At 44.4% G+C, this 12,631-nt stretch overlaps 1 protein-coding gene across 2 annotated transcripts in view; it reads right to left on the bottom strand.

The window, feature by feature from the left end:
• The window catches only part of CDK6 (cyclin dependent kinase 6), a 247,220-nt gene that overhangs the window by 232,392 nt on the left and 2,197 nt on the right, over positions 1-12,631 (bottom strand). For both annotated transcript variants that reach the window (XM_075558414.1, XM_075558415.1), the window contains exon 2: positions 11,404-11,983. In XM_075558414.1, the coding sequence (XP_075414529.1) occupies positions 11,404-11,636 (233 nt within the window). In that variant the 5' untranslated portion in view covers positions 11,637-11,983. The remainder of the gene's footprint in view (positions 1-11,403; positions 11,984-12,631) is intronic.

Genomic DNA, 12,631 nt, shown 5'->3' with positions numbered 1-12,631 from the left:
AATGTGTTGTCGATAGCAGATGCACAATCAAACATTGCTGAAAGCAACAGATTAATCAGAATAATTATTTTTGTACTGACCTTACATTGGCTTTCAGCTATTATTTACCTATATCAGATTTAACATAAAAAGTCAAATTCTTAGTTCCTTAGAGCCACATGCTCATTTACTTATTCACGGATATCTATTCTGCACCTGTGAGATACGAGCTACGGTGAAAAGTGCTTTGGATATTGCAAGGAACAAGACAAGAAGATCTGTATTCCAGGAACCATGCTCTGAAAATACACACACACACACACACACACCAACCCCCCCACCCCCCACCCCCAACCAATGTGTCTCTTGAGGAACTGGAACTAGTTCAGGCTGGAAGACTACTTCTTAACCTAACCTACCAGTTTGTCAAGGTAGAATTTAAATTCTCTGTACACAAATTAGGAGGGGGAATAAAAGACAACACTCAAATGGAATTCAGAATTTGAATAACCGCTTAGAAATAATCAGAAGCATTTTACCTGATACTGCTCCTCCTAATCATTTTTCAGTCTAGAACACCAAAGGGATTAAAACAAAACCAACTCAAGCAATTGACTGAAATCTATTTTAAATATATTACATCCTTACATTTAAAAATGTCCAACTTTGAGTTGACAGAGGTTTCCTATGCTACATCTTTTTCTCAGTACAAAGTCCAAGACTGTACAGTAACTACAAGGATTACTTCAACTTTGAAACTCAATTTAACATAAACTAAGCAAAAACAAAACTTTGCTTTTTCGGTATTTTGATTATTTCCTGAGAAGTAGAATATATATATATATATAATCACTTTATTGGTGGCTCATATAACTCTTATCACAATCCGTAGATCCATCCTTTGTGTCAAGCATATTTGCACATTTGCTGCCATCATCATTTTCAAAACATTTTCTTCCTACTTCAGCCCTTGGTATCAGCTTCTCATTTTCTCCCCTCTCTTCCCACCCTCCCTCTTTCATGAACCCTTGATAATTTATAATTTATTATTATTTTTCATGTCTTACACCAACCGCTGTCTCCCTTCACCCACTTTTCTGTGGTCCGTCCCCCTGGAAGGGAGTTACAGGTGGATCATTGGGTACAATTGAATGCAAAGATCCACTCTCCTGTGTGGACATTCCTCAGCATTCACATTCTTCCACGAGACAGAATGCATCTATGGGAGCCCCTCCATATTAGCTGGCCTCCCCACGCTTCCTTTCCTATGCTCATTTATTCACCGTACTTCCAGCAGGTACGGGTGTGAATGGGAACGGTCAGAAGGCACCGCCTGCCTGCCTGCCTGATGGAGCTTATGATGGAAGTAGGGACGAGTAAAGATGGCGGGATGTGGGGTTTGAATTAATACAAGGGAAGCAACTCATGCGAGGTGCTGCCAGAAAAGGAGTCTAAAGCGGTCAGACATCAAAGGACGCAGAAATGTTATCCAAATGGAAGTATTAATGAGTATATCACAAAAAAGATAGCATTGGAGCTGGTCCCTGAAGGATGAGTAGCATTCCAACAGGTGGAATCGTGGTGCAGGACAGTGAGAAAAGTGTGCATTCCTTACAGAGTCTGAATTATGAGCATGGAGGGGCCTGCATGGAGCATATTTGAAGGGATGAAAGCAGTCTGTGGGATGCTGGCTTGTAGGATGAGATAGCAAACACAAATAAAGAACACCAAAACTCCCAACAAAACCAAAGCTAGTGTTGAAATGAAAATGTGCAGACCCGGAAAAAGTTGAGACTATCAAGCAGGAAAGCCAGGCTCTTATTAAGTGAACTTGACTGTGTACTTATTGCAGCTAATATCCAAGAACCTCCTGAGGCCAACCGTAGCCTGACATACGTGCTAATGCTGTGTGCAGCTCTGCAAGGGTGAACACCCTCGGCTGCGGGTTCAGAGCTGAAATCATTCTACTTCATTCACGCAGGAAATATCCTGGGCCGCTCACCTTAGGGACGGCATTGTTTATGAATATGAGCGACACAGCCTTGTTCTCAAGTGAACAATCTTAAAATCATTAAGCTGAAAATACTTTTATATCTCAACAGAGTATTTTCTGGTATGCAGAGACCATTAGTCACCCTGTCCTCCTAATGCTGGGCATAAACCTGAATTATCCTAAGCCTCGTTTGCATCTACAACACAATATATTGTGGAAATAGCTTTTTTTGGTTGCATTTGTAAAGCAATTCCTACATAGACCAAAGGAGGTTAGACTATATTAAAACTCAGATGTCTCTCGATTTTGAAATGATCCAATTCAGATTCTAATTCCACTAAACGGCATCTTTTAAGTAGGCTGGGTAACAGGAATGAAAAAGTGAAATAACTTTAGATCACAAAGCCAGTGTTTGCCCCAATTCAGGTAAACAACCACAGGCAAGGAATTCCTGAGTAGGACAGTGAGCATGCGGCCCAGTGAAAGGTTGGTAGCTCTCTCTAGTTCACCTAGAAGTGCCTCGGAAGAAAGCTCTGGAAAGATACTTCTAAAACATCAGCTACCGAAAACCTTATGCAGCTCTTCCTTGACTCGTGTGGGGTAATCATGAACCAGAATCAATGACAGGCAAAGGATGGGGCTGTTCCGAATGGACTGCCAGGCTACGACTAGTGCCACACTCACAGGAGACCACATGTACGGAGTTGCCTGTACGATACATCTCGGCAGGAGCAGTTACCCTTGCTGGTTGTAGAAGAAAAGTCAGACGTGGCAGTAAACTGGTGATATTTTAAGCAGCTACTCAGTGGTTCTCAATCGTCCTCAGGCCGCGACCCTTTCATACAGTTTTTCTCATGTGGTGGTGACCTCCCAACCATAAAATTATTTTCGTTGCTACTTCATCACTGTAATTTTTCTACTGTTATGAATTGGGTGACCTCTGTGAAAGGGTCGTTCGACCCCCAAAGGGGTTGTGACCACAGGTTGAGGGCCGCTGATCTATATGCGATCAGTTTGACAACGGTCAGCGTCAGAGATGTTGTGACAGTGGGGGCGGAACACTTTGGAAATGGGTGGTGAGAATGGGTGCACAGCTTACAGAATACAATCACTGTGAACGAGTTGTACGTGTGGAAACTGCTGATCTGACATGGGTTGAACTGGTAAATCCTCACCATTAATAAAAAGAGACTACTTTTTATTTTAATAAATCATTTTATTGGGGGCTCGGCAGCTCTTACAGAATTTCTCCCACTGATGCTGACCTGTCTGTCTCGTCAGATTGACCACCTACGGACCATCACTCAAAGGGTGACCTTTATGGAGGAATGCTTATGACCAACCACCAGGCTGCTTCCTGGACGCAGACCAAGTCCTACTTCACACATGGTACAGGGCTCCTCCTGCTCCTAGGTCATCAGTGCCCGGGTTTCATCCCTGCCTGTCCTACAACCCCAGGAAGGTCAGAATTAATTTACTCCTTATGGAAACAAAAAGTTCATTCAAACCACAGGAGAAATAGGAACAGAGTGATCAGCTCTTCAAAAATCATGGGTAATACATTCACCTGTGTGCATGGAGGTTGCTATGCTGCCTAACTGGCAAGTATTAAGGAGCTTATTTTGTTCAATTGGTATAACAGGTGCCAAAGTCATGGACCGTAAGATTTCATTTATCAGATGAACAATTCATTTTTCCCATTGCTTTGTCTAAAGTAACTTAAATATTACAATGAAATAACTTAACCATATATTAGTGAATGTTATAAAACCATAGTTATTTCAGAGCATAGTTATAAACCAAACCCGTTAAAAGGGTAATTTAACTGAATCATATATACATATAAATGCATAACACATAATACATATTAAAGATATACATAAAAAGATGGGAGAAAGATGAAGCTTTCTGCTCCCGTAAAGAGTTACTGTTATGCAATGAAACACACAGCTTTCCTCTAGTTCTTAAATGCTCTTCCCCGGCCCCCGCACCAAACTATCATGATCCCAATTCTACCTTACAACTCCAGCTAGACCAGCGGATGTACACTGGTACAGATAGGAACTGGAAACACAGGGAATCCAGGGCAGATGATTCCTTCAGGACCAGTGGTGAGAGTGGCGATACCCGGAGGGTGGAGGGAAGGTGGAGCCCATCACAAGGATCTACATACCCCCTCACTGGAGGACAGACAGCAGAAAAGTGGGTGAAGGGAGATGGCAGACAGTGTAAGATATGACAAAATAATAATAATAATTTATAAACTATCAAGGGTTCATGAGGGAGGGGTGGTAGGGAGGGAGGGAAAAAATGAGCTGAAACCAAGGGCTCAAGCAGAAAGCAACTGTTTTGAGAATGATGATGGCAACAAATGTATAAATGTGCTTGACATAACGGACGGATGGATGGATGGATGGATGGATGGATGGTGATAAGAGTTGTACAAGCCCCAATAAAATGATTTTAAAAGAATAGTTACTGTTATGGAAACCCTTCTACAGGGATGTATGAGTCAGAATGGACTCAACAGTAGTGAGTTCACTTTTATTTTTTTGGTCAGTAGAATTCAAGAATTTTCTGAATTGAGCTATCATTTATTCCTCACACATTATCACTTTATAGCGACATATAGTTCCTTTTTCTCCAAATCAGGATTATATTCCCTTTAATTTCTTCTATCGAACACAATTTTTAAAAAATTGCTACTCACAGTTTAAACTCTCCCAAGGAACAGCTGGTAGTTCAAACTGCTGACCTTGAGGTTAGCAGCCCAACAGGAGCGCTGGTGGCAGAGTGGTTATGGGTTGGGCTGCTAACCTCAAAGTCAGCAATTTAAAACCACCAGCCGCTTCACAAGAGAAAGATGTTACAGGGTCAGAAACCCACATGGGCAGGCCTACCCTGTCCTAGGGGGTTGCTGTGAGTCAGAATGAACTCAATGGCAGTAAGTTTGGTTTGGGTCTAATTGAAATGTCAGAACAAATCAGCAACTTTAATGATATGGTAGAGAAGATGGCTTGATCTCTCCGGACTTAGTTTCTATATGAGTAGAAGTCTTCCAAAGGATCTTCCAGTCTAATAATCCATGATTTCACAATAATACAGTGTTAATTATCAAGTACTTCATGCTTGCAACACATTCCTAAGAAATCATTAATACTGAAGCCTTTTTTTTGGACAAGAATAATTTATTTTTAACAAGGAGATTGCTTTCATTTACTCATGCCTTAAAACATTGAAAAACATTCCAAAGGATATTCAAGTTTGTAAATGTTCTTCTTACTGACCATTTTCTCCCATTTCCTTAGCGAAATTCCAATAATCCTTTATTTATTCTGGTTTATGTAAAAGGAAACAACTGTAGTTACAAGAATTCAGCGCTATCAAATTCTTCAACAGGAAGAAGGAATGAACAAAATGCCATTGTGAAAATGTTTAGTAAATAACCTTGATAAACTAAACTTTTCAAGGAATCTTAATGAAGAAACAAACATACTTTTAACATACTAGAACGTAAGAGAAAAATTATACTCTTGCTTTTCCTGATATAAGCCCTAATAAATTTACTATCCACTTATAAAACAACACCATTATTCAGAAAGATTTCAATGAATTCACAGCACCTGAGGAATTCACAGCATCCTGCTGCATTCAATGACTTGCCATATTGTTTGTTGCTTCAGTAATGATTAAATATCCTAAAAATAAAAATGGAACATGCCTACACATTTAGCCTTCTTCAGGGAAATGCAATTGAGCGGCAGTTTCCAGAATCAGTATCTTCACTGTTACACTAACAAGCTTAACTCATGGGTACAATACAGGGAGCAGTTACCTAGAGCTCTCTTAGGGTACGTGATACTTTCTGCTATCTATCAGGAGGCGCTACGTTAGGGCAGGAGCCAGCAGTGACTGATCTAGGCACCTTTCCCACACCTACTCCAGCTATTTTTAAACAGTTAAAGATTGTGGTGACTGGGTACCCTCAGTTGATTTCAACTCATAGTAATACCTCATGTGACAGAGGACTGAGTTGTTTCTTTTGCTAGGCTATCAAGTTTACCGGAGCAGACAGATCTCATGTCTTTCCCCCACAGAGTTGCTTGGTGAGTTTGAACTGCCAACCTTTCTATTAGCAGCCAAGTACTTAACTGTTACAGTTAAGTAAGAGAATAGGTCCTTCCTGCATACTTCTTGAATAAATGGTGCCAAATGCTCATCTGTGATTCATAGCATGCCGATGCCTTCTTGTATAGATCTATTTCTATGTTCTGAAGGACGGTAACTAGAAGCAACAAGAGAGGAAAATTCATCTCCAAAAAGCATTCGAATCTAATTAGCATTTTGGTCATCTGTTCTACTAAACCAGCAAATTCTTGGTAGCCAAATATTACAACTATTAGTTCCTTATAACACTGTTTAGGTACTATAGCCAAAATTTAAATCAATTAAAAATCAAGCCAATGTTTAAAGAAAAGCAACAACTGCTCATGCTATTTCAAAGTGAGTTCCACTCACAAGGGTGAAAGACTTTTCCGATTTGTCCCCTGTCTATCGCCAGTTTCCTAGCAGAGGCTGGCAAAGAATGGGCTCATGATAAATACAAGTTAGATAAATAGACTGCTTATGTTATTAATTTAACTATATATTTTTCTTTAGCTCAGGGTTGAAATAAAACAAAACTCAGCTGAGGAGTACAGAACCTCTCATATCATAAATTCATGCTGAAGTCTGATGCTGACAAAGGCTCCAGGCTTTGAATTAAAACTAAAACCCACTGACACTGAGCTGATTTCAATTTACATTATCAAGTAAAGAGTGGATTTTCATCCCAGTTACTGGCTGGTTGATTAAGTCTAAGGCAGGGATACACTGAGCACAGGAGGAACTAGCTCAGTCTTGACCAATGAAGTAAAATTTGGGTGAAGCAAAACAATAACCAGAATGGGGCGGGGGAAGCGCAAGTCAACACCCTGGAAGGAGAGAATCAGAGCCCTTTTAAGAGCCTCATGTGGGAGGCTGGAATATTGTCAGGACTGTGGAGAGTGACACACATTCAAAGCAGGTGGCTGACTGCCATCTAAGTGGGTCACTGTTGTTTCAGACTCAGCTGTTTAAGAGATTTGGTTGCTATGCAACACACAGGCTGCACTTGTTTTCTCCAAGAGAGATTACGATTCTCATAGGTGTTGACCTTGTTTCTGGTTATCATTTGAGTTTGCTCACATTTCACAAGTTCAAGTCTGTTCATTCCAGTTCACTTCATCAGCTATGACTAAACTAAGAAGTACCAGTTCAAAGGTCTGGTGCAGGTAAGCAAGAATTTCAACCATCACCCCTGTTCACGTAAGCAATGTCAGCAATAACAAATTAGCATTTCTAGCAAATCAATCAAAGTGAAATCTTAAACTTTTGAAAGAAAAGTGGATGTTTATTATGCTCCTCTCATGCTAGAGGCTTAACTAATTGGCGAGGAGGCCCTATAAGTTCAATTAACTACTTATGGATTGAAGGCATTTATAAAGGCATTTGCCCTTTTAAGAAATCTTTAAAGAATCAAGCACGGGACTGTACAACAGATGGGGGGGGGGTAGTCATAAGTCACAGGTTGAGGGAGGAGGCGCAATTAAAAAATTCTCCTTGGATGAAAAAGAATTGCTGTCACCTGCCCTTAAATTAATGACCCTGCTAGGGTAACTATCAGACATCTCTACATCCCAGAATTCCTAGTCTGGGGAAACAAGTGCCAGGGGGCAAAGCCTGCCCAGGTGAAAGAGGAAGGAAACAAAAGGGACCGGAGATCTGTAAGCTCATGCGGATGACATCATCACTGATAACATTCTCAAGTGTTCCCTTGACTTCATGGTGTATAACTAATAGTCTTTTCTGGCTACCTAAAAGCTAATTATACCCACAGAGCTTTTTCTGGAGGCTCCAATGTCTGGGGTTGTCTATGATTTGTTCTGTAAAAAGGTCAGGTGAACTGAAGCCTTACTGGAAACTTGCTCCAGGGCAAGTACCATGAATCTGCCTCCATACACCTAAGACTTAAACCTTTGATGTATAGGCCGCCCCATTACAAACAAATTTTATTCCTAATCTCTCTGTAAACGGAATTTACGAATTAGGAATGGTTAAGTATAGTTGATATCTAACATCAGTTACTCAACAGCTGTGTACAGTGTATCTTTCTATGCATACAATTTAAGGAACATTTCCCGATACACCAAAACATCTTTAATATTGAAAAATCAAATCAAATCTCAGACCTTTCATTGCATTCCCACTCCCAGTGACCCTGGGTGGTCGGGCAGAACTGCTTTCTAGGATTGCCAAGGCTTTCAAACTACCAAAGCAGAGAGCCCTATTTTTCTCTCAGGGAGTAGCTGATGCACCGGGACTGGTGACCTGTCAGTCAGTAGCCCAGTGCATAATCCACTATGTCACCAAGGTTCCAAAAAGTAATAATAATAATGTTTTGACGCACTCACTTGTTACTATTGTATGTACTCCAATTTTTTAAGCGTAACAGGTTTAGTGTGAGTCAGTTAGTCATAAATACAGGCTGACATTAAATCAGACAATGGTCACGGGGGACTACCTATACTTTGTTACAGTCCTTCCATATACACAAGGAGCCCTGGTGGTCCAGTTGGGCTGCTAACCTCAAGGTCTGCACTTCAAATCTACTAGCCTCTCCACAGGGCAGCACGACCCTGTCCTTCTAAGGCTGCTCTGAGTTGGATTCTGGATGGCAGGGAGTTTGAGTTTTTCCTAACAACCTCTCTCTGTGGGGAGCATCACCACCACCATGGAACATATAAAAATAGCTTTGGAAAATAATGCTTTGTCTTCAATTTGGAAGGATGTCTTCTTCAAATTGCACAGTAGTGACTCTAAGTCAGGAATCAACTATATCTCTCTACAGGACAGATTGAAAGACTCACGAGTCTCAAGAGGACAAATCAGGAGAATACACAGGAAGGAGAATCCTACATTTACCAGCACAATGACTTAGACACCTTACCTCTCTTCTGTTACAAAAATAGGTTATCCTTTGTGAGTGATAATGTTACATCATTCTTTGAATGAATACTTTATAGATAACTGGCAAAATAAAACAACTGTTTTCTTAAAGTTCAAGTGGTGGAATTCAAACACTGGGATGGGCTGAGGTGATTTCTATGAAAGAAAATAAAGTTTGGGAAGGGGGCACTAAATGTACACTTCCCTTTTCTTTCCAATTTCAAATACCTTAAACAGGCTTTTCTGATTGTTTCTCAGCAAAGAAAACATTTTTTATGTAATCTGTTGCTTTATACCATTGTCGTAAAGTGTTCATCCTCCCAGCTGTATTATATTCCGGTCCTTGTTTGTTGACTAGCTACAGCAGAGGTACACTGGAGTGTATCTTTATTACAATTTACTACCTTATTTGTATACTTAGGGGCTCTTTGCTGATTTCTAGACTGAGTTTATGTCCTGAGAACAAAGCACCACACAATTCACCCAACTTGGAGAGGAGGGGTCAGATTAAAACCTCCCAAGAAAACCCTGCAGAGATAGCTACTGTTAAATTGTTTGACTTTTTTTTTAAATGACAATATTTGGCTGTGCTAATTTACATACCTTCATTCACAGTGCACAGGCCAATATCTATTGAGCAGACTCTCAAGGTAGCTAAGAAAACTGAGGGAAGATCCCCTACCCAACCTTTTTTTCCATCAGAGTTGCTTAATACACCTATTCCCCACTTTATCAACCCTCTCATTAGCTGACATTTTTCATTTACACCGGTAAAAAACCAAGTTGATGCTGACTCACTGCGACGCCGCTGAGACGCTACAGTAAACTTGCCTCTGTGAGTTTGAGACTGTAACTTTTACAGTAGACAGTCCCATCTTTCTCCTGGGGAGCTGCTGGTGGTTTTAAACTGTTGACCTTGAAGTAAGCAGCCCAAGTGTAACCACTACGCCTCTAGGGCTCTTTCTATCCAACTATTTTGCACAGTAACAATGACTAGTAGTAGCAAATGCAGAGGTACCAGGCGTGAGTAACACTGGCTGTGACGGTTATGTGTCAACTTGGCTGGACCAAGATTCTCAATGGTTTGACATTTATTAATGATGTGATTTAGCAGTTACGCTGTCATCCTCCATTTTCACTTAGCACCTACTTTTTGCACAATGGTTGGTCGTTGGAACCTAACCACGTCATTAAAGTGAAGGGGGGGGGTGCAGTTGAAAAAGGTAAAAATCACAATTCAAATTGTAGAATCTCTTTATATAAAAACTCAAAAGGGAAAAAAAGATGACACACCCTAGAATGTCAGTCATACAATGGGGAAATTCCAGGATCACTAAGAAAGCACCATTCTTCTGAATCACACACACTTTCCTTTAATGCTAGCTACTACCCAGGGGAGGCTTTAGGGACCGACTTTATCCTTTAAAGCAGTCCCCAAACCAGTCCAGGAAAAGCAAGGGAAGGAGGCACACACTTAAGAGAGCACATGGCAGACTCATATCTAACCCTCTGAAGAAATCTAAGGACTAGAGCTATAAAGTGATAATAACAAGTCCCTTATAACTTAATCTTTTAGGAAGACAAAACATAAAGGATTCGAAGCTCTGGTGCCGTCAGGAATCAGAATTACAGGACACAAGGTCTCACCAGGAGTAAGAACCAACTCTAAGGCAACTAATTTGGTTTAAGAAATAGTCTCAAAAGTTTCTGCTTTTTTGAGACCTTTTTTGAAGTAGGCTAGTAACATTTGGAGGAGCCCTGGAGTGGCAGTGGGTTAACAGGTGGGCTCCGAACGTCCAGGCGAGCAGTTTGAAACCACTAGCCACCCACTCTGCGAGGGGGGGGGGGGAAGAAGAGGCTTTCTGTTCTCCAGTAAAGAGGGGTCTCGGAAACCCGCAGGAGTAGTAGTTCTACTCTGTCCTACAGAGTCGCTGTGGGCAAATGGGTTTGTCTTGAAGTAAAACTGTCTTCTCACCAATTATCATATTGCACACAGGGACTCACGGAGTCTCTCAAAAATCCCCCAAGGATGGGGCGGAGTGTCGGGGAGTGAAGGGGGAAACCATGCGGGCGCCGGAGGGTGCGTCCGCCTCAGGCTGGCTTGTTCTCAATTTGGCCGGCCTTCCCTTCCAGACAGGCCGGGAGAAAACGAACGTGCACAGCGGCGGAGGAACCTGCGCAGGGTAGTTGCACGACTGGCCATTCTGTCTGACCAGGTGGGCGGCGCGGGTGCTGGCTCGCAGCGGTAGGTAAATCAACTTTGCCGACTTCGGGAAGGTTCGGGGATCGCTCTCCAGGGCCTCCCTGGAGCAAGTCCGCGCCCCTCGCCCGCCCTCGGGGCCCGCGGACCCCCGGCCCTCCCCGCGGCGCGGCCCAGACAGCGCGGGCACAGCGCCCCCACTCACCTGACCACGTTGGGGTGCTCGAAGGTCTCCAGGTGCCTCAGCACCGCCACCTCGCGGATAGTGGAGAGCGGCATGCCCTCCTCGCCGGTCTGCACCCGCACGCGCTTCAGCGCCACGAAACGGCCTCCGTTCTTCAGGTCCCGGGCCTTGAACACCTTCCCATAGGCGCCCTCCCCGATTTCCGCCACGCACTCGTACCGCTGGTCCACGCGGCACATGCTGTCCTTCTCCATGCTGCCCTGCCGTCTCCGGGGCCGACGAGGTGCGCTAGGCTGGCCGGCGGGCGCTCGCCTCGCTCGCCTCCTCCGGGGCTCCGGCCGGCTCCCCGCGCGCCCGGGCGCTCAGTCCGCTCTCGGGCGCTGGCTCCGGGGCTCGGGCTCGCGCAGCGGCCGGGGCTGGATGGAGCGACTTCCCTGGGGCGGTGCAGCCCAGCTGCAGCTGCTGCGAAACTCCGCCTGCCGAGCCGCCGCGGAGCCAGCCGATCCCTCCTCTTCCCTCCACGGAGCGGAGTGCTCTGCTCAGACACCCAGGCGATTACATAGTCTCTGCCCGCGAGCTTCACCGTCCCAAATCCCGTCACCTAACCGAGGCGGGGGTGGGACAAAAAGAAAGTGCAATCAGCCATCCCAGGCTCCCCTCCTCTTCCTCCTCCTCCTCCTCCTCCACCAAGGAGCCCCCCCTCGCTACCCGCCCAGCTCTCCGGCCCTCTCCCAGGCCGTTTAACCCGGCCTGGTTCCGGGGAGAAAAGTGAAGTTGCTTTTCTTCCCCGGTCTCGGGCTACTCCGAGAGGGTGCAGGGGCCCCTCGGGGATGATCGCGCGCGGGGCGCCGCGGAGCGGGAGGGGGCGTGCCGAGCAGCCCGGAGTGTGCCGGGAGCGCGGGGGAGGGGAGACGCGGGCACGCCAATGTCACGGCTGAATATGTGTCCCTCGAGCTCTGTGCTGCACTGCTACCCTCTCCAACCCCCAGGGTCTGGGCGTGCTGGGAGAGGGGGCTCCGGGGGTGTACGGGGGTCAAGCACATGCGTGTGTGCAGAGAGTGGGGGTCCGCCGCAGAGCGTGGGTGGGGGTTCCCAAGACCCTGTAACCCGACGCTGGGAGTGTGCGAGAAGGGGTGGTCAGACATCTGCTCGGAAATTGCTTCCTTTCTTTCTACTTTCAGTTTTTCTACGAGGCACTTTAAAACGCCTGGCACACACACAGAGCCTCTGGGGGGCGGGGAGGGGGAAG

Source organism: Tenrec ecaudatus, chromosome 9 (assembly GCF_050624435.1).
Source record: "Tenrec ecaudatus isolate mTenEca1 chromosome 9, mTenEca1.hap1, whole genome shotgun sequence".
NCBI classification, from domain to species: domain Eukaryota; kingdom Metazoa; phylum Chordata; class Mammalia; order Afrosoricida; family Tenrecidae; genus Tenrec; species Tenrec ecaudatus.
The sequence above is the reverse complement of the archived record's forward strand: the minus strand, read 5'-3'. Positions and strand labels throughout refer to the sequence as shown.